General features: G+C 43.7%; 1 protein-coding gene across 1 annotated transcript; it reads left to right on the top strand.

Moving 5' to 3' along the window:
* The first annotated feature begins 920 nt into the window (after window positions 1-920).
* Window positions 921-20279, top strand: DNA2 (DNA replication helicase/nuclease 2). Its single transcript, XM_058029246.1, has 21 exons — window positions 921-997; window positions 1681-1860; window positions 2238-2421; window positions 3717-3862; window positions 5274-5399; window positions 6219-6438; window positions 7511-7628; window positions 7950-8115; window positions 9291-9485; window positions 9668-9898; window positions 10862-10978; window positions 11083-11192; window positions 12230-12339; window positions 13383-13607; window positions 14696-14889; window positions 14993-15082; window positions 15175-15367; window positions 17872-17961; window positions 18528-18710; window positions 19477-19623; window positions 20223-20279. Exons 1-21 carry the CDS (start codon window positions 921-923, stop codon window positions 20277-20279), a joined length of 3159 nt encoding a protein of 1052 aa, XP_057885229.1.
* The last annotated feature ends 719 nt before the right edge of the window (window positions 20280-20998 follow it).

Below are 20998 nucleotides of genomic sequence, written 5' to 3' on the forward strand. Positions count from 1 at the left end.
TCAGAGTGGCCCATAAGCGAACTGGGAGCGGAAGGCACGTCTAATATTACCCCGTATCACCGCACCGGTAACAGAGGTGGGGCCGGGGGCGGGACAGCCCCTGACAAAGTGGGAATTACCGGCGGGCACGGCTGCAGGCACGGCCCTCAGCGCCCCCGGCCCTCAGCGCCCCTCGCGCTCCCTCACGGCGCGGGCCCCGCCCCTCCCGGGGCCGCCGCGCGAGGAGCCGCGCGCCGGTTCGCGCCTTCAGCCCGCGCGCGGGGACCGCCCCCTCCGCCGCCTCCCATTGGCTGCGCTGGGCGCCCTGGGCGGGGCTGGCGGAGCGCGCGGCAACGCTGCCGGGGCGCGGGGCTTAGGGAGCCGAGCCGAGCCGAGCTGAGCTGAGCTGAGCTGAGCTGAGCTGAGCTGAGCTGAGCTGAGCTGAGCTCCGCACGGGAGCTGCCCATGGCCGAGAGGTAGCGGCCGAGCGCGGGGAGCCGCAGCTGGGCGGAGACGGCCGGGAGCGCGGGGGGTTTGAACTTGAGAACCGCTCCCGGCTCTGGGCGCGGGGAGGCGGGGGCCAGCGAGATGGAGTTCCTGAGGGCTGTGAGGGCCGGCGGGACGGGGCTGTGAGGGCCCGCGGGACGGGGCTGTGAGGGCCGGCGGGACGGGGCTGTGAGGGCCGGCGGGATGGGCTGTGAGGGCCGGCGGGACGGGGCTGTGAGGGCCGCGGGACGGGGCTGTGAGGGCCGGCGGGATGGGCTGTGAGGGCCGGCGGGACGGGGCTGTGAGGGCCGGCGGGACGGGGCTGTGAGGGCCGGCGGGACGGGGCTGTGAGGGCCGGCGGGACGGGGTTCCTGAGGGCCCGCGGAACGGGGCTGTTGAGGGCCGGCGGGACGGGGCTGTGAGGGCCGGCGGGATGTGCTGTGAGGGCCGGCGGGATGGGCTGTGAGGGCAGGCGGGACGGGGCTGTTGAGGACCGGCGGGACGGGGCTGTTGAGGGCCGGCGGGATGTGCTGTGAGGGCAGGCGGGACGGGGCTGTGAGGGCAGGCGGGACGGGGCTGTTGAGGACCGGCGGGATGGGGCTGTGAGGGCCGGCGGGACGGGGCTGTGAGGGCAGGCGGGATGGGGCTGTGAGGGCCGGCGGGACGGGGCTGTGAGGGCCGGCGGGACGGGGCTGTGAGGGCCCGCAGGACGGGGCTGTGAGGGCCGGCGGGACGGGGCTGTGAGGGCAGGCGGGACGGGGCTGTGAGGGCCCGCAGGACGGGGCTGTGAGGGCCGGCGGGACGTGCTGTGAGGGCCGGCGGGACGTGCTGTGAGGGCGGGCGGGATGTGCTGTGAGGGCCGGCGGGACGGGGCTGTGAGGGCCGGCGGGACGGGGCTGTGAGACACAAACTTTCTCCCAAGCACAGGGTTTGCAGTACAGTTATAATTAGTTTACTGGTGCTTATGGATATGTGGACACAAAAATGAAGCGCTAACTGTAATAAATAGCAACTTGCTTATATTTATAGAGATTTCCCACGCTCTACCCGCAAAGAACTAAAAAAAAAAAAAAAAAACCAACAAAAAACCAAAAAAGAAACCAAACAAAATACTTATAAAAATTGAAGGGGAGTAAAATTTGGTTTATATTTGAAGCTTTCCCTCTTTTTGCATGTAGGTTGGCTGTTTTCTTTGTAATTAGTTTGTAATTTCAGTTTTCAGATGAAAGTGGCTGACTCGCCTGATGCGATCCTGAGGAATGGGCTGAACAACAGATACCGTGTGCTGGAGGTCAGCGTGATCCAGAGGAATGGAAGTGACCCTGAGAAGCACCTGACAATTACAGCCTCCCCCTCACGGGAAAGTACAGAGCTGTGCATCCTTAGGAATGGCTGGTAATCCACACAGATGTTTGAAAAGAGAATGAAATACTGGATTTTGTTTGTGTTGTCTGTGAGTTGAATTTTACAGCCTTAAAAGAGACAGGGGATCCTGAAGGAGTCTTTGTTTAATGTAATATTATCAGTGTGCTAGCGTAATGGGTATCATCTTGAGGGACCTGATCTCAGGTAATGTGTGTTGAGTGGGCGCTGCTACCTTGCAGTTTTGTCATTGTAAAAATGCCTTTTTTCACTCTCAGGACTTCTTTAGGTCAACTCCTGAAAAGAATCCAGCCCAGAAAGAAGGCTGAATCTGCTCTGTCGGTGTGTTATTTCTGCTACACTGTGTCTGTCATTCGCAAGCGCTGACTGTGGGCTGTGTTCCCTTGCAGGGAGTCTGTCCCCGTGGTTCCAGGGGACATTGTTCACTTGGAAGGGGAGTGCAGCTGTGGCACGTGGGTGGTCGGTGCCCAGAGTGGGTACCTGGTGCTGTACCCAGACCTGCTGCTCTCGGGCACCGCCATCTCCAGCAGCATCCGCTGCATGAGGAGGGCAGTGCTGAGCGAACGCTTCAGGGTGAGTGCTCCTTCCACACTGCCTGCCAGCTCCTGCTCCCCTGGCCCTGCTGCCTCGGCTCAGTGACACACCTGCCTCTTGGAAATGGCATTATTAGCAATTCATGATGTTTACAACACAGAATCGTTTGGGGTGGAAACTGCCTCTGGTTGAGCTTCTCTTGTCTTTTTGAGAATTGCACCTGAAATAATGCGATACACTTAAAGGCAGCTACTGGGCTAAATAAATGGTCTTTCCACTTGTAATTCTGATAATTTTTTTGATAATCTCTTGCCGCATTTTTTGTGGATATGAATCCTTTGTGAGGGATATGCCTCCTGCCATCAATATGAAAATATAACCACACTTGGCCAAGTTATCAGCTTGTGAAAAATGTGGCTAATTCAGTTAATGATTGGTGTGGGCTAACTCTGGAGTCTGAATCCAGCTGCTGGATCTTGGAAAGAGAAGTGGTATTATCCTTGCTGATATATGAGAGATATTTGTGGTAGTGTCCTTGCTGATAAACAGAGCAGCAACAGCTGCCAGTCTGAGCTGATGAAAACTTCCAGACATGATAGGAATACAAATCCAAATTAATAAGGGGATTTTAATGGAGTGGTAAACAGCCTGGCTGGGAACCTGTGACTGGAACAAGAAAATGAAGTACAGGAGATTAAGACCATGAAATGGTTTTCAACCCTTCATTAGAGGAGTAAGGGGGATAAAATAATTGTTGGGACAGTGCACAGTGTCCTGACTGGGATAGCACCATCCCCCTGTTGTGAGAGAAATCTGTGAGAGATCCATAATACCACAGTGTTTGGTAGTGACTCCTGTCAAGGTCATTCACTACCACTTTCAGTTCTTGTGAGTCTCCAGAGCCCAGCCCTGCTGGTGGCTTCTGAGCCATCCTGGTGACACGTGGGATGTTTTCTGTGAGCTGGTAGCAGGCAGGAAACTGCTTCATGCCAGAAATCTGTGTAAGATTGCAAAGGAATGTATTTGCACTGGGAAACGCATGCAGGCAGAACTTTCTGACAGTTTTATTTGAATCTGTGCTCTTGTTTCTTGCCTGCCAGTCACAAAGGATTGTATCCTGACACTGTCAGGGTTGGGATAGAGCAATAGGTGAGACCCCTTCAGTTCAGGCAGGTTTGGCCAGATAATCACTAGTGAGGTGAGAGCTGTCGTGATCTTGTAGCTAAGTGAGTGCAGGCTGTGATGTGCAGCACAGCAAATGCAGGAATTTGCCAGAGGAGTTGGCATGAAATGGGCACAGACCTTCAGCCACGGTGCCATCCCTTCTGTTGCAGGGCTCTGAACCAGGCTCGCCCCAAATGCTCGTTGGGACAATTCTTCATGACATCTTCCAGCAGTCAGTCACCAACGACCTGGCACCAGAAAAGGTGCAAGAGCTAGCAAATAAAATTGTGTATGGACAGAAGTACCTCAAGGAAATGTAAGTAGCATTGCAGCTGCCTTTTATGTGTGGAAGACAGGGCAGGAACACTTTGGAGTAGCAATTTCTGTTGTACTTTAAAAAGTGTAGCACTGGTATCAGGAGAGTGTTCTGCCAAATGACTTTGCTTAATGGAAATTAGGGATCTTTTAGAAAGATAATTCCCCATTTTATAGCTTAATTTTATTTGCCTTCCCTGCTGAGCTACTTCTGTATATCTGAACTACTCTTTAGGAGTAACTGTATGTGGCAGGGGTCTTTTTTACTTTTAGGCCAAGCAGGTTGCAGTGTCTGTGTCTGTAACATTTTAGATTTCCAGGCACCTCCCAAAGCTGATTTGAGTGGGACAAATAGTTAATTATGATCCTCAGCAATGAACCTGGAACCTTGTGACTGACCAAAATTGAATTTCTGTTAATTTTATATCCTTATCAGGTTAAAGTCTCAGTTGTTAGAAGACCTTTAACTTGTTTTCTCAGCAGAGCTAATAGAAATGCTAGGCAATGCTTAGTATTTCCCTCAGAAAGTGCAAGATGAATGGCTGTTAGTTTTAACATTTTACTGCAGGCTGGATTAAAACACAATTCTACTCATGTAAAATAAAAATCATTATATATAGACTTTTAAATTGTATGTTGGGCAATATCACTATCTGTTGAGTCACAAGTTAAAGCTGTAGTGGCAAGATTTATAACTCTTAGTTCTGTTATGAAGACAATATTTTGAATTGTGGCTGCTGAAATGCCTTCATGTCCCTCTGGGCCTCCATGAAACTTAATTTGCAATTCCTTTTTGCATATGTAGGCTACTGTTTATTGGGAATGAAAAATAAATTGCATAAGGCTGCTGCCTGTGGTCATTTGCACTCCTATGAACCTTTTTGTGCAAAATCCACTCTGTTGCTGTAGAATAATGACATTATTTCCAGTGGTTGCCAGCACTGAATTGTCTAATGCCACACAATTACATTCTGTGTCATGTTCTGCCAAAATGCATGTAAGGAGCAGATGAGGATATCCAGACTAAAAGCAAATGGTCTTTTAATTTTTTGTTCAACCTTGCATGAATTGTAGGAATAGCCATATTTCAATGCATGAGTCTGGTAGTCCTTTCCTGCAGTCAGACTGCTAATTCTGTTTCATCACATCTGCCACACTGATGCTCTCACTGTGCTGTACCTGTTGTTTCAAAGGTTTCACCAGAAATGGATGTTCTGGTGTAGATGTTCAGTTAATAGTTTTATGAATTGAGTTGAACCTCTATGTAACTGTTGTCATCTACAGTTTATAGATATTTATAAGAACTTGACAGTTACTTCCAATGATCTTGTTGCTACTCCAGGCAAATCTCTTTAGACCACAGCAGATTTAATACTTTGTTTCCTTCATGTGCATGTCTTTTTTGTTTTTAGGTATCTCTTAAATGTGAAACAAGCACAAATAATGCAAGAAATAGAAGAATATTTGCCATCGTTTTTTAAGTGGGCAGAAGACTTCATGCACAATCCAGCAAACCAAAACAAAATGCAACTAAAACTGTAAGAAGCCAGAATTAAATTTTAAACCCTTCTATGTTGTATATCTTGTTTAGTTCACTTGAAATTTTTGGAACTCCTTATGCACATCTGTTGGGTGATTTGGAGCTAATTCATGGCCCCACTGGTTGTAGAGCTGCCCTTGTGCTGCTTGTTCAGCTGCCTTTGTGAGTACTGGGCAGGACATGAAGCCTGACGGGGAACTGACTTCAAAATCTTTAAATCCTTGCAAGCAGCATGGTACAAACCAGAGCTTTTAGTGAGTAGAGGAGCAAGGGTATTTGAGCTGCTGACCAAAGCAGGAGTTACTGTAGGTATGAGCAAGACTGCAAATCAGAATGTGAAACTATTAATGAAATGGAGTTCTTGACTAATAAAAGATTTCTTTGGTGAAATGGTGACTTTACTCAAATGCTGCTGAGCTCTTCTTGTCCGTGGCTTCTTGCTGTCAATTTTAACTACAGAGTGTTAAAGTTTCAGTGAAATGGCAGGTCTGAGCAAAACCTGTGTGCTACTGTCAAGTGTATGACAGAATGTGGTTATTGAGAAAAGACCAAAAACTTTAAAAACAGTTTAAAGTCTCATTTTAACTTTGAAATTTAGGTGAATAGCGAAACAACTGAAGTTAGTTTCTGATATGTTGCTTCCTCTATTAATGGGAAGATTACTTTGAGTGAGACTTGATGCATTTTATTTCTCAAGTTAGTGCCTAAAGGGCATTTGTAATGCAGAAATATTATGTATTTAGTTGCTATACATTTTAATGTCTAAATATTAATAATTAAGGGAAATTGTTAACTTCTGGCTTAATTTTCTTCTTAGGTCAAATGGTGGGAAAACAGAAGATGTATCTTCTAAGATAGAGGTTGTAGATATCCTGGACATTGAGGAGAACATCTGGTCTCCCAGGTTTGGGCTGAAGGGCAAGATTGATGTTACAGCCAGGGTGAAAATCCACTGCCAGGCTGGAGTGCAGTCTCGGGTAATGCCTTTGGAGCTCAAGTCTGGCAAGGAATCCAACTCCATTGAGCACAGGAGTCAGGTACAGGCACCCCATGGCCCATTTCACTGTCAGGGCTCTGTGTGCTTTTTTGTTAGGTGACCTGTTTTCTCTTATGAGTATGAAACACTTTGTATGTGTTACAATCTAAATTCATGGATGGCTCACCCTGGCGTGCCCAAAGCTGCTGGTATAAAATCCAAGTGAACTTAGTAGTAAGAAGTGTATACATTTACCACCTGCAAGCACACTTAGGGGTTTTTTATCCTGAAATGTCTGTTCTCCAGTCTCTTCTTACTACATTCAAATATGAGGTTGAAGCAAACTGTTTCAGGAACTAGTTATACATATTTCTATATAGCTGGCCTGATTTAGAGAGGTGGTAGCCTTGATATAAGGTTTTAAAGATGCCTTTTAATTTAAATCCTTGGTGAAGTTCTTACTACTTGCAGCTTCTGGAAGACTTGTGATAATAATGGCTGTTTAGCCATATAAATTGTGGAAGAACTAAATACAGTTTAGAAAGTGTTTTGGTTTTAATGCTGTGCTGGTTTTGACTGGGTTAGCAATGGTTTTGCTCACAGGAGATGAGTGTGGGCTGTGTTTTGGGTTTGTGCTGAGCACAGGTTGATAACACTGGGATGTTGCTGCTGGGGCTGGGCAGGGCTCACACAGAGCCAAGGCCTTTCCTGGGGGTGATGGAAGTGAGGGGACACAGGCAGCACAGGGGACCCCAGGATCAAAGGGGTGTCCCAGGCCGTGCAGCTGCTCAGCACACTCACTGCCTGGGGTGGGGGAAAGGAGGAAGGGTGGGGGCACTGCAGGGTTTGCAGTGATGCAGTTTTGCCTTCCCAAGGCACCATTGCATGTGATGGGCCCTGCTCTCCTGGGGGTGGCTGAGCACCTGCCCTACCACGGGAAGCTGTGAATGAATTCCTTGTTTTGCTTTGCTTGCATGTGTGGCTTTTCTTTTCCATTGTAAACTGTGTTTATCTGAACCCTCAGCAGGGGTGGGGAGGTGGGTGAGCAGCTGTGTGGTGCTTGGGGGTGAGCCACAACAACTATACTGGAATGATGTGTATTGTAAATATGTATTTGTGTGTCATGTTTGCAGGTTATTCTGTACACATTGCTGAGCTTAGAGCGGAGGGCAGATCCTGAAGCTGGATTTCTTCTTTATCTGAAAACTGGAACGATGTATCCTGTGTCTGCAGCTCGCATGGACCGGAGAGGTAAAGCTGCTCCCCTTCTCTGGAGACCCCCATTCTCTTAAATATCACTAAAATCTGTCTTTAGAACTGTAAAGCTTACTCTTATGAAAATAGCTGTACTTGGGGATGCTTCACTTGTTACAATACTTGGAGATACTTCACTCATTACTAAGAGTTTACTTCACTCATTACTAACATTTATGTTAAAAATTCAGTTGTTTTATTAATACAGTGCAAAGGACTTTGTGAATAATCAGTTCTTAGTTGGCTAAAAAGTTGATAGCTAATTACTTTTGAGGTTACAAGCAAAACCATCAGCTAAGTTTATCCTTTTCTTGACAGAATTAATGAAGTTGAGAAATCATGTGGCCTTCTACTTAACACACAGTACCTATAAACCTGATGTGGGAAGGCAGAATTCACAGCTTGCTGCTTTGCCTCCTGTGATTGATGACAGTCAAACATGTAAATACTGTTCACAAATGCACAACTGCTTTCTATACAGCAGGTAAAAAAAAAAAGTCTGACTAATGTTTTTAAATGAGATTGAGTAATTGTATCTTTTGATATAATAATTTCATTTTTGTGGTTGACAGTTTTGTGTATACCAGAGACTTTTCCACCCCAAAAGAATCTTCCACAGATTTCTCTACAACTTTTATGGTTCAGCTCCTGATCTCACAGAGACTTAATATGTTTGCTCAGGTACACTTTTTACAAGACAAAATCTGAGATAAGTCTCAACAAAATACAAAATACCAATAACAGGTCTGTTTAAAAAGCTATATTCTTGCAGCTCTCTGCTGCAAGATATCTCTGGGCCTGAGTTCTGGCTGGAGAAGCACTTTTTCAGCTTCACTCTGTAGAGGATTGTTTCCCTGTAAGGTATGACACACGTAATACCTTGATACTACTCTGCTGAAGTGTTATTGCATCTCCTGGTCAACAGAAGTAGTGAGCAAATATTCCATAAAATTTCACACAAACTTACTGAATTGTTTCAATTAGTTACAAGTCTTAGTCTCTATACTGCACAAAGAGCAACCAGAATTGTATGTAGAAGAGATCAAATGAGCTTTGTTAGAAAAGGAGAGCCTTGGGGGTGGTCTTGTGGAAATAGAATGCCTGATTGTTTTTAAAATTAGAGGGGTCAAGGTGTGTGTTGAGAGAGCTTTGTGGGTATCCCTGATATGCTTCTGTGAAATCCTGCTTCTGATACTCAGTTGTTGCAGCAGCAGGATATGGCTGGAGAGCTATTTACTTCTGAAGAAGCTTTTCTCTGGTCGTGTTTTTAATGTATGATTTGGTATTATGTCTATTGATATTTAACTTTGAAACAAGTATTAAATCTCCCTTGCTTAGCTAAATATCAAAATAGTATACAGTAGTTACAATAAAAGGAGTAAAAGGTGAGCTCTCTAAATGTATATGTTACTATCTTTGAAATGCCTTTATTTGGTCTTTGATTAACTTACTGCCCTTCAAAATGATAGAGATGATGTGAAGTTACCCATACAAGGTTATGCATCTGAACAAAGGATGCAGGTTCTACTTCATTCAAGTAATGATAAATTGATCTGTCTGGTATGTTGCAGTGGGTATTTGGATTGTTGCTATGTGCAGCTGGGCTTGCAGGTGAGAAAGGATCAGGCTGAGCCTTTGTGTGGCTGGTTCTCTCCCCAGGGCCGTGGAGCAGAAGATGCCCAGTGTGGCCTTTCCTGCAGCTTTGGTGCCTGCCATTGACAGAGAGACCCAGCACCTGAAACCCTCCCACCTGGAGTATTTCAGCCTCTGGTATCTGATGTTGACCTTGGAGCTGCAAAGTGGAGAGCATAAAAAGGGATACAAAAATATATGGATGACACCTTCTTTGGAAAGGTAAAGTTTAATTTCCAAACTCATGCCAATGATGCTTCCTTCCTTCTTTTGTTTGTTTTGTATTTTGGTTTTGATGGTTGCTTGTGGGTGGTATGGTTTTTTAATTTGTGGGGTTTTATTCTTAATAGTTCTCTTACAGAGAGGATCTTACTATTAAAATATTTCTGCTTTAATACCTTCAGAGAGAAGGCTGGAGACTGTGTTGGAAACATGGTCAGAGTTGATGAAGTCCATGAAGTTTCTGAGGGACAGTATCTGCATTTTTTCCAGCGTAGAAACGGTGCCATACCTGGGACAAACCTGTTGGTTGGTGATCGAGTGGTTGTGAGTGGAGAGGAAAAGGGTTTGCTTGGTTTGGCTACTGGCTATGTTAGAGAAGCCAGTGGAACAAAAGTCTCCTGTTTGTTGGGCAGGTAATAGGATAAAAAGAAAAGTCTGTTTGCAAACACTCTGGCACTGGCTTGAGGAAGGGTGCTGCTAGGTGTCCAAAAAGCTGTGACATGTCCTGACTCTTCCTGCTGGTGATGCCTCAGGTTTAGCTTTTATATTTTCCACATTCTGTGCTGCTTTAGTGTGTGGGTCTGGGCTTCATATTAGGGGATGATGAGCACTCTGCACAAAGTAGGCAGACAAAACAATTCTTTCTCTAGCTGGGGACCAAGGACAAATGATCCACATCTCAGCCCAAGAGCACAAACAACTGGACTGAAAAGAGAAAAACAAGCAGGGTGGGACTGCATGGGCTGGAGCTGGAATTGGACAATGAACTGCAAGGTGCAAATGGAGCAAAACTTATGAGAGACCCCTTGACCAGGTGTCCATTTTGTGACCATTTTGGTTCACCTTGGGTGCAGCCCTGGCTGGGCTCTCGTGCTGCCCAGGGTGGAGCCATTGAGGAGATCCTTTTAATAAATCCCTGCTTTATTCTTTAGCTCCATCTAGTCTCTGTTCCAGGCCAGCCTTCACAAGGCACCAGTGGCTTTGCAGTATTACCCTTCAGAAATTCTCTTGTCTTGATTGAAACTGTCAGTACCTGCTGTGTATGCCTGTCTGTCTATTTAACCAGGTTGTTTGAATAAAAGCACATTATAACTCCATTTCCTTGCATCTCTAGCATGAATCTATATGGATACAGTGATTACTGTGTTAATAGTAACTTTCATTGCTCAGTCTATATTGTCTTTAAATTGGGCTTATGTTTTATAATCCATCACTGGGATCATGCTTTCTTTAGATCAGTTAATAGTGTATTTCAATCAGCTGTTGCTTCACTCTGGGATCTCTGGAAGATATCATTTAACATGTAGCAATAAGTCTTTAATCTACATACAGCTGGTAAACAAAATTATTTCATCCATGTTCTTGTCATCCTTCAGGAATTTGTCCAACCTCCCCAAGAACACTGTATTCAGGTTGGATCATGATGAAGGAGATGTTGGTACAGGAGTCCCTTTTAAAAATCTTTCTAAATTGATGAAAGATTGCCCAGTCAGGTACGAAAAATCAACTTAATTTCACTCTTTCAGTATTTTCAGATGAAGTTTCTCAACTGGTAACTCTTATTTGAGCTCAGTTTTGGCTTTTTTTTAATCCACAGTGAAAGGCTCCGCAACCTGATCATTGATTTCCAGAAACCATGTTTTATTCAGCACTTGAGCTCTGTCCTTCCTCCTGAAGCAAAGGAAACTGTTGCAAATATTTTAAAAGGTACAAAATTACTTTCCCCAAAATGCTCTGCTTAGTAGCGTGTTTCTACAGCCAAAGTGTTTATCATGCTATAAATGTAAGGCGTTTTCCCTACTTTGGGGCCCTGTGATAGTTCTCAGCTTAAAAATTAAAACCAAGTTCTTACCTTGCATGTCTTCCAACTAGCTGAAGACTCATTTAATCACAGGGAGACCTGATCAGATCCTTGTTCACAACTTTATTTGACTGTTGCTAGAGGCTGCAGTGTGCAGTTGCAGACAGAGGGCCCTGTGATTCCCTCTGTAACCTTTACAGGAGGAGGGGACAGAGACAGCTCTTGGGATGGAGGGAGAGGAAGGAGATGGGCTTTGGGAAATATTTACTTGTGTAATCAATCACTCTTCCTAAGCTGTTGACAAGTGTCAACACAGTGTCATGCTTTGTGGCATTGATTTAAAAACAAAACTTGTTTAGGTGTGAGGCAGCATCTTGTATTTGGTGGAAATATTTCCTTGTGCTCTGACAGATCTGCCTGTGAAAACAGAAATTTAACTGAATTGTATTAGAGTAAATCAAATTTTTTATAAAAACTCAGTTTGAAGTCTTACTTTCCCTGAGCTTTTCTTAGTCCAGATAGCTGAAATGTGCTGCTTGTTTGCATCAGGCTGGGGCAAACCAGCTCTGCTGTGATGTTTATTCCAAACAACATTCTGCTGCATGTGCAGCTCATCAGCCCTTGCTGTGAGCTGTGTGTTTGGTGTGAAAGTGGTATGATCAAACACAAGTGCCCAGACACAATATGTGGAGGTGGTCAATTAAGATATTAGGAAAAAAAACCACAAAAGGTCTAAAAATAAAAATGTCTCCAGTGACTTATTTCTAGGACCTTTTACTACTTATATTGTGTATTATGTTTAATGTCATGCCTTCATTTTGCTCAGTTCTTGCCTCTATTAAGGGCTTTAGTGAAGGAGGAAATTACAATTTTGCTGTGACTTTAGTAATGATTACAATTATGATGAAGTGGAGTAATTTAATTTTGCTTTTTCTTCTGAAAGGTCTAAATAAGCCTCAGAAACAGGCAATGAAGCAAGTGCTGCTTTCAAAGGACTACACACTTATTGTGGGCATGCCTGGAACAGGAAAAACAACTACAATATGTGCTCTAGTAAGATCATGTACCTTGGAGTTTTAATTTTTTGGTGAGATTTAGAGGGTAGAATTAAACCAGCTGTGTAGTGTCATGAATTAATCTGACTGTATATGTATAATTTCAAGGAAGAAAACACACTTCTTTTTGCTTAACCTGTATTTGGTAGAACTAAAATTGGACTTTGTGGAGTAGGATGGTCAATTGCTTGTGTAGGAATGTATGTGGGAGGGAGGAGAGTGAAGTGTGATATTTAATCATTTCTGTGATGCTTTAGTGTTAAAATTCTTTGGCTCCAGATATCAGCAAGTGTTCAAATCCTGAGTTATAGCTCAAAAGAGGAAGTAGCCAGTAGTACTGGCTTGAGCAGCCTCTGTGGATTGTGTGAACCTGTGGGGCTGCATCCTTGTGCACTCTGCCACCATCTCCTCTAGCTGCTGCTGCTCTTCTCCCCAGGAGAGAGCTCTGGGAGCATGCTGCACTCAGGCTGTGGGCTGAGGGAGGTTTTCATGGAAGAGCAGTGATTCTCTGCTTCCATTTGCCATCAGCTCGTGGAAGGAGGAGGCTGGAGAGCTGCTGCTGTCTCCAAATCAGCCCACTGCCCTCCAGTGGCTGCATTGCCATGGGAGCAGTGCTGTGGGAACAGGCTGGAACAGGCTGCATGGCTGCTGCTGTCTCCAGATCAGCTCACTGCCCTCCAGTGGCTGCATTGCCATGGGAGCAGTGCTGTGGGAACAGGCTGGAACAGGCTGCATGGCTGCTGCTTACCCTGGGGATCTTAGAGTGCAGTTCCTTGGGAGTGCACATCCAGGTTGGGCTCTGTGTGAGCAGCCCTGTGAGGCTGCTGGCCATGGGAGCCCTCAGGACTGCTGCCCACAATGTCAGCTGGCACATCTGGCCAGGGAGACTGGTACAGACCAGGTGCTGTTTATTACTGCCTCCCTCCAAAACCCCTTGTGTTTTCCACCTTAGCAGACCTGGGATTGTTGATTCTTGCAGATGAATCCTTTTCTGCTTCTCCTTAACAGCTTCTCCTTTTCTTTCCCTTTGCTGCTCATTAGGTGAGAATTCTTTCTGCTTGTGGCTTTAGTGTCCTCCTGACCAGTTTTACACACACAGCTGTGGACAATGTCCTGCTGAAGTTGGCCAAATTCAAAGTTGGTTTCTTGCGCTTGGGCCGAGCTCAGAAGGTTCACCCAGACATTCAGAAATATACAGAAGAAGAAATCTGCAGGTCCAGATCAATTAAGTCTGTAACAGATTTGGAAGAGGTCTATAATAGTCAGGTGAGAAAATTTTTTTTTTTGCTAGCCCTTCAAATTATTAAAGATACTTACATTAGTATTTTGTTTGGATGCTCCAGAGAAGGACCCCATCCCAAATGTGTGTACTGCTGTAAGAAATCTGAGCTGAAAGAGATACTCAACCTCTGCATTGTTTCAATTTCTTTATAGCCACTAATGACCTACATTAAGTCTGCAAGTTGAGAAGCTTTGTTTATGTCCACACAAAGTAACTCAGCATTGTAAGTAATAAGGCCCAAAGACTCCAGTGCTTCTATCTGAGGTTTTGTGAATGGGCTGCTGCAGCCTCCTTTAGCATTCTTTACATTCTTTACATTGTGCCTCCTGCTCCCACTGGTGCTCCTTGTGCCCTCACTACAATCAGCAGATGGGGAGAGGAAGAGGAATGCTGTGGAGCTCACCTGGCCAAAGCCTTATTTCTGATTGAAATATGAGTGCTGTCTGTGTGAATGTCAATGCTAACCATAATGGCAGCTGGGTCATACGAGTCAGTGGCAGCTTTAAATTAAATTCACTGAAAGAATAAAGTTTGATGGGAGTTGCAGTAAATGCCAACTTCACAAAAGCTGCCATTTGCTTTTTATTGATAAGTATTGCTGGGGAATGACTGAAGTCAAAAGGGGAATGACTTGGCATTTCTTATTTTGGTCATTTTGGGTTGCAGTGGAAACACAGCACAGAAGAACTGTGCTGCTGTTGTTGTTTTATCTTTTCCTCAGTATTGAAAAAAAACCCAAACCACCTGATTTTTCACTGTAGTCATTTCAGCACACTCCATGAATTGCCCATGAATAGAACCTGGCATCACTCTGAACACATGACAGGAACAAGTTGTAGGCTACAGTCTGCTCTAAAGCTGGTTTTGTTTGTCACTTGCAATTGATACAAGAACATATCAGGCCAACATATATCTAAGTGATGCTGATCTGATTTCAAGGCTAAATACTTTGATTTCTGTGATTTTACCGTTTAGTTCAGTTTAATGAGAATTAGTTTTTCTTTTGATATGGAGAATACAGTGCTAAAGGATATAAAATGTACCTTATCCTTGAATGTGTCTCCATTTTCAGCCAGTGGTAGCAACCTCTTGCATGGGAGTGAATCACCCCATCTTTGCTCAGAAGCAATTTGACTTCTGCATTGTTGATGAAGCTTCCCAAATCAGCCAGCTCGTCTGCCTGGGCCCACTGTTCTGCTCCAAAAGGTTTGTGCTGGTGGGGGATCATCAGCAGCTGCCTCCTCTTGTGCTGAATGCAGAAGCAAGGTAAGAGAGAATGCTGCTGGACAGTTCCTAGTCACAGTTTCAAGGAAGGCTCTTGCAGTGTTCTGATTGACACATTTTCATTTTTGTCTTTGTGTTATAACAGAGATCTTGGCATGAGTGAAAGCCTATTTAAAAGGCTGGAACAAAACCAAAATGCTGTTGTCCAATTAACTGTGCAATACAGGATGAATAGGTACTTTCAACATTTATTTTTTGAAATGTGTTATTGATGTGGGATCGAAATGGTGAGATTTTTACGCCTTTTCTTGTTTTTTAAATCTTTAGTAAGATTATGTCATTGAGTAACATGCTGGTCTATGAAGGCAAACTGGAATGTGGCTCAGAGAAGGTGTCAAATGCCACTGTTAACTTGCCCAACCTAAAGAAATTGAAACTGGACCTTGGGGATGCTTCTAAGTCATGGCTGAAAGAAGTCCTTGATCCAGACACAGCTGTGTGTTTTCTGAACACAGAGAAGGTAAAGTTCATTGTGTTCTTTCAGCATGTAAAACTTCATTCAGCTTAGGTGGGGTAAAACAGGGAACTTCAGGCAGTGTTCTTGCAGCATCATGTGAAGTGTGCAGCACACAAAAACATCCTTGGCATTGTTGGCAGAGCTGGGCAGGGTGGTACAGCTGCTGCTGGAAATGTCACACCTGAGAACAGCTGAAAACTTGAATTTAGATACTATTGCAGAAAATATTAAATGGACTTTGAACTTAGTTCTTCCTATTCAAGGTGTGCAGCCATTCTGGGTGTCCTTGTTTCCATTGGCTGAGGGTCAGTGTGGCAAAGCTGTGAGCCAGTGGCAGCAAAAACTGCAATTCTCCATGCTGTAATGCAGACATTCTGTACATTGAAGTGTAAGGGATGGATAAATTGCTTTAGGTCCTTTCATGAAGACCCAGAATTCTGCTGGGAAATAAAATGCTAGTGCAGATAAAAATTCTGCAAAGAAACTGAAATGCAGGAAAAATGAAGAAGAGTTTAAACACATGGGGGAAAAAGATGAATAAATTAGTACCTGTTTGTGGTCTCCAGTACTTGTCACTGTACTTGGTGATTGGATTATGATTTGAGTCTTTCTTCCTCCTTAACAGGTTTGTGTTGATTCCTATTAATACTGTGTTTTGACAATAATATAATATAATTTTGATATAATTATCAGCTTTTATGATCTTTTATGCTGACCCTAGTCAGAACTCACCAGTGTTTCTATGCTCTCTGACATTGTACAGGATTCATGTTTTTTTCCAGCAGTTTGATAGAATCTCTTCAATGACCTAAAAACAAGCAGTGTTTACTTTGATGGCTTACAGAAATTTCTAAAAATGTCTAAACCAAACAGAGACATTTTCCAGGAATGCCTCGACAGCTGCAGTTCCTTTCCCAGCAAGGCAGACAGTTGGTCCCAGGGAAGAGGCCTGTTAATGGGAATCTGGCTGAACCACTGTTCATCTAGTAATTATAGCAAATTGCTAATGAAAAAGTAGAGCTTCTGGTACATTTTTTTCCCTAGAAAGCCCATCTCAAGTGTAAGACAGAGAGCCAGGAGGAGAATTTTTATTTCCAAAATATTCTAGATTTGATAAAACACGAGGCTGTAATGTCATTTCTCCCTTTGGACTTGCTGTCAGAACTGCATGTGTTGTGGCAGTCATGGAGGGAGAAATGAAAAACCTCACTGAACATGACAACAAACAGAACCAGCTTTTATTTCCTTTGACTTCATAGTAGGGTTTTCCTCCCTGTATTGTTTATAGTGTAAGCAAGAAATGTTTGTATCCCTCCCTCTCAAGTCTACTTCATAAGCAGAGAGAGAAGGAAGAGGAAAAAACACCATGACACCACCAGGAAGCTTGCATTTATTATGCTGGCTTTAAAAAAAAAAAGAAGAAAAAGCCTCTATTGTTTTCTGCTTAACAATGCAACAAGTTTGTGACAGCAGTGGGAAATCTATTTATTTCTATTCTGCCAGCCCCTGTGTCAGTCTGCACTTCTCTGACAGCTTGGTGGTTTGAAAAATGACATCCTTGATTTAGGGCAAATCTCTGAGAATTTCTAGGCCCAAGTTGTTTTTGTTGGTGGTTCTGCTGGTGTCCTATGGGAACAGGAGAAATAGAAATGTAAGCATGTGTTATCAAAAGCATGACACAGCTTTTAGGACTTCTTTCCTGAAATTATTTTTGTGTTGTTTTTAGCTGCACTAATGCAAGTGTGGTCAGAAATTAACTGTGCAGTTAAACAGTGCCCTTCAGGGGGTTTGGAGGCTTCCAAACACACTTTCATTGCTATTGGTGCTACTTCAACTCCAGAGAAGGCGGGAGTCAAGCAAAGAGAAAAAATTACCAAACTGTGACACACAGTGACAGGAGTTTACATCCTGAGCTTGTCAGCCTCATTCATACGTGACATAGAAATGGCAGGTAATAGTTAAGAAATGGTAAATTCAGTGCATATTTAAAGGTTGGGAGTTTATACTACAATTTATATTACCATTTTGGATAGTTCTTGCTGTAGGTGTAAATGTTGGCTTTCAAACATGTAAAAAAATTATCCTTTCTGCCATGGAAAGAAGAAAATTCACTGTAAATAATGCTGTATGGAGAGTGTTAAAGCAGAAGTCCCATGTAGAATATCATTAGCTCTCTTGCCTTAGCAGCAGGAAAATGTCGATTTTTTGATTTGTCATGTGTAGTGCTGAACTGTAAAGTCAGAGGATTAAGTCTGGCAATTTCTTAAGGTGACAAGCTAGTGTTAGAAATTTATTTTGGGGATTGTTCCAATTTGTGTTGCAAGTGCAGTATTCTGAAGTTAATTCACAGTGCAGACTCTTCTGTTTAGTAAAATTTAGCATTTAACTTTATTTCTTTATTTCATACCATCAGTATAAATCCACATACGACTCAGTGAGTTAGGGACAGAACACAGTACCCCATTACAGACAGCAAAAGTCATTGTTTTCTGTTTGTATTTTCCAAGGTCCCAGCACCAGAACATGCAGAAAAAGGTGGCATAAGCAATGTGACAGAAGCTAAAATAGTGCTTTTCCTCACATCCTTATTTATTAAGGTATCTTTTACTTTATTACCTGGTTTGGAGGGAGACTTTAATATTTTTACTTTGCTTTAGTAGTGGTGGCTGTATGTGTTGGGGGATAATCTTCAGGATAAATTGAAGGTTGGTTTCATGTCAGTGTAGTGGGGAGCCTGAGGTTTGCATTCCCTTCCCTGTCCTTGCCTGCTTGGATCTGACAGGCAAAAAACAAAAGCTGGATGCCAAATTCTTTTAAGAGATGAGGGAGGGGAGAGGATTTGCTTTTGTTCCTTCTTTCATCCAGAAATACAGAGCAGGAGCTTCAAGTGTTCACCTAGCAGTCTAAAGAAGAAAGAAAACATGAGTTACTCCAAGTTCCCAAACTTTGTCTTAACTTGGCATAAAGACAGATATCCTTGAAATCCTCATTTTTCTATTTCCTTTAGTTAATATTTGTTACACTTAGAGTTCCTTTAATTTAGATACAATACCTTGCGGCACTGCCAATAAAAAAAATTAATTAGAAGAATCTTTCTGACCGTACTGAGTTTCCCAAGCCAACTGCAGTGACAGATTTTTTCTCTGCTTTCTCCTTCATTCAGGCTGGCTGTAAGCCCTCAGACATTGGCATCATCTCACCCTACAGACATCAGTTAAAAACAATCACTGACTTGATGGCAAAATGGAAGGAGAACAGAGTGGAAGTGAACACAGTTGACAAATACCAAGGAAGAGACAAAAGTATCATAATTGTGTCCTTTGTTAGGAACAGCATTGATGAAAATGTAAGTTGGTCATTTTAACTTTGTTCCTGTTGGGATCTCTGCTGGTCACAGTGACCCCAAGAAAAGTTAGAAAGTCTCTTTTCCCAGCCTGGCACTTGAAGAAGGAGTCAGGGCTCTTCATTTCTCGGTCTCAAGGTTGTTTATTGTTCCTTATCTATAAAATTCTTTCTCCTGTCCTGCTAAGATCTGCTCACCAAGACAGTCCAGGCATTCTGCCTGCCCTGGGGTGGTGTTATGTCTTTATACTAAAAACTACATGTACAATGTTTACAATCACTTTCCAATACCTATCACCCATGTTAGACAGTGAACTTCTACTCTAAACCAATCTGCAAGTGCCAACATCACAGCAGGAGATGGAGACCAAGAAGAAGAAGAAGAAGACTGGACACACCCAAATCCATCCATCTTGCCTCCTGAACCCCCATTCTAAAACCCCCAAAATCTACTTTTTCACCTTGTGATAAATTCATTGTCATTCTACTTAATTTGCCATGGCCTGCAGATCTTCATACAGGGTTGGTAATTTGCTCCATGGGTCACAATCAAACCCACAGGGGCATTCTGGACTCTGTGCCAGGGTCTGTGAGGCCCCTGGCAGGGTCTGGGCTGCTCAGCACAGCCAGAGGGACGCCCTGGCTCCTGACATGTTCCAGTCAGTTTCAGTGGTTCAGATGCATTTTGAAGATGAGTGGTTTATGTCCATAAGTTTTTCCTACTGATGGTTTAATAAGGAAAATAAAAGCAAGTGGCGTTTCCTTTGCAGCTGGGCTCCCTGCTGAAGGACTGGCGCCGCCTGAACGTGGCCATCACCAGAGCCAAGCACAAGCTGGTCATGGTGGGCTGTGTTCCCTCCCTGAGCTGCTATCCTCCCCTGGAGAAGCTCCTCTGCCACTTGCAGTCCCAGGCAATGATATCCTTTTGCTCCATGCTGCTTTGGGAAAGGGGAAAGCTGGGATCGACTCGCTGAGGTTTGAGGGGAGAATGGGAAGATCTTTGATTAGTTAGGTTGTACTTTTAACAGGGATTGGCAGCACACAAAATGTGCTGGTTAGATTTGCCAGAAATGCACTTGAGATCAAGCTAGTGGATGGGTTTAGACCTTCTCTGTCTCCAACAGCAGAAAAAGTCAATGCTGACTTGCAAGTCAACTTGGCCATAATTTTTTGATTTCGAGGCCTGAATTTTTAATTTTTAATGCTTTTGCATTTTTTCCTGTGATCATTTTGAGTTTCTTGGCATCTTAACATCAGCGTGATTGCTTTCTTCCACTCAACACATCTGCTTCATGAATAATCTTGGTGGAAAGGAAAACAGTGTCACTTTCAGATGACTTGGTAATTTTTTCTTTCTCTCTGGCATTGTACTGAATAAGCTTTAGCTATTGCTGTTTCCATCTCCTGTTTAAACAGGAAAGAACCTTGTTAGCTGCTTTCTTTGCAAACACCCATGCATATTCAAACAGGTTTTGTGAAAGCCAAGGGTTGATAAAATGCTTCCTTAACTTGCTACATCTTGAATCTTCCAGTCGGGGCTCACGAAAGTATCCACAAGTGTAACATCTTATGAGTGGGAAGATGGAAAGTTCTACAGGACTTTGTATCTTCACACTGCAACACTTTTCTGCTGCTGTTTAATGTAAATAGCTGGGAATTGGGGTGTCAGCGCTGATGTGCACTCCTCAGCCTGCAGGCAGCCAAAACAGGAAGCATTCACTCATTTGGAAGTTTCCTTTCAGCAGGGTAACAGACATTTCTTGAAAAAGCTGATGGTTACAGCAGTAAAGCACTCAGCTTACTGGTGACAAACCAGCATATGAAGCACTCTGTTCCTTCCTGCTGGATATTGCTGTGTTCTCTCCCCTTGATGAGCAGTTACCTGCAGAAGGGACTGGGACAGCACCTGAAGAGGAAGGGAGTGTAAACCAGTGTTGTACTGAGTCAGTATTCTGGGCTCAATTTGGTTTTAAAAACTTGAAGATGTCGTTTACATACAATAATTCCGTTTGCCAGAATTCCTAATAAAGGTGCTGTGTTGTGCTGTTTGGAAAAAAAAAAAAAACCAACAGAAAAAACTTCTTCCTCTTCTTCAAAACCTCACATTGTCCTTTGAAGTCTACTCCTGCTTTTAAAAATGCTGAAGTCTTTTATATTTATATACATAATGTAATTAATCTCCCATGTGAAGATCCCTTGATGACATTTCTAATCTCTTGATTTTGCACACCTCAGGGAGAAATGTGGTGCTGATTAATTTCATCCCCTGTATGTGCTCAGCAGATCAATCTG

The sequence above is a fragment of the Melospiza georgiana genome, chromosome 8 (genome assembly GCF_028018845.1).
Source record: "Melospiza georgiana isolate bMelGeo1 chromosome 8, bMelGeo1.pri, whole genome shotgun sequence".
Lineage (NCBI taxonomy): Eukaryota > Metazoa > Chordata > Aves > Passeriformes > Passerellidae > Melospiza > Melospiza georgiana.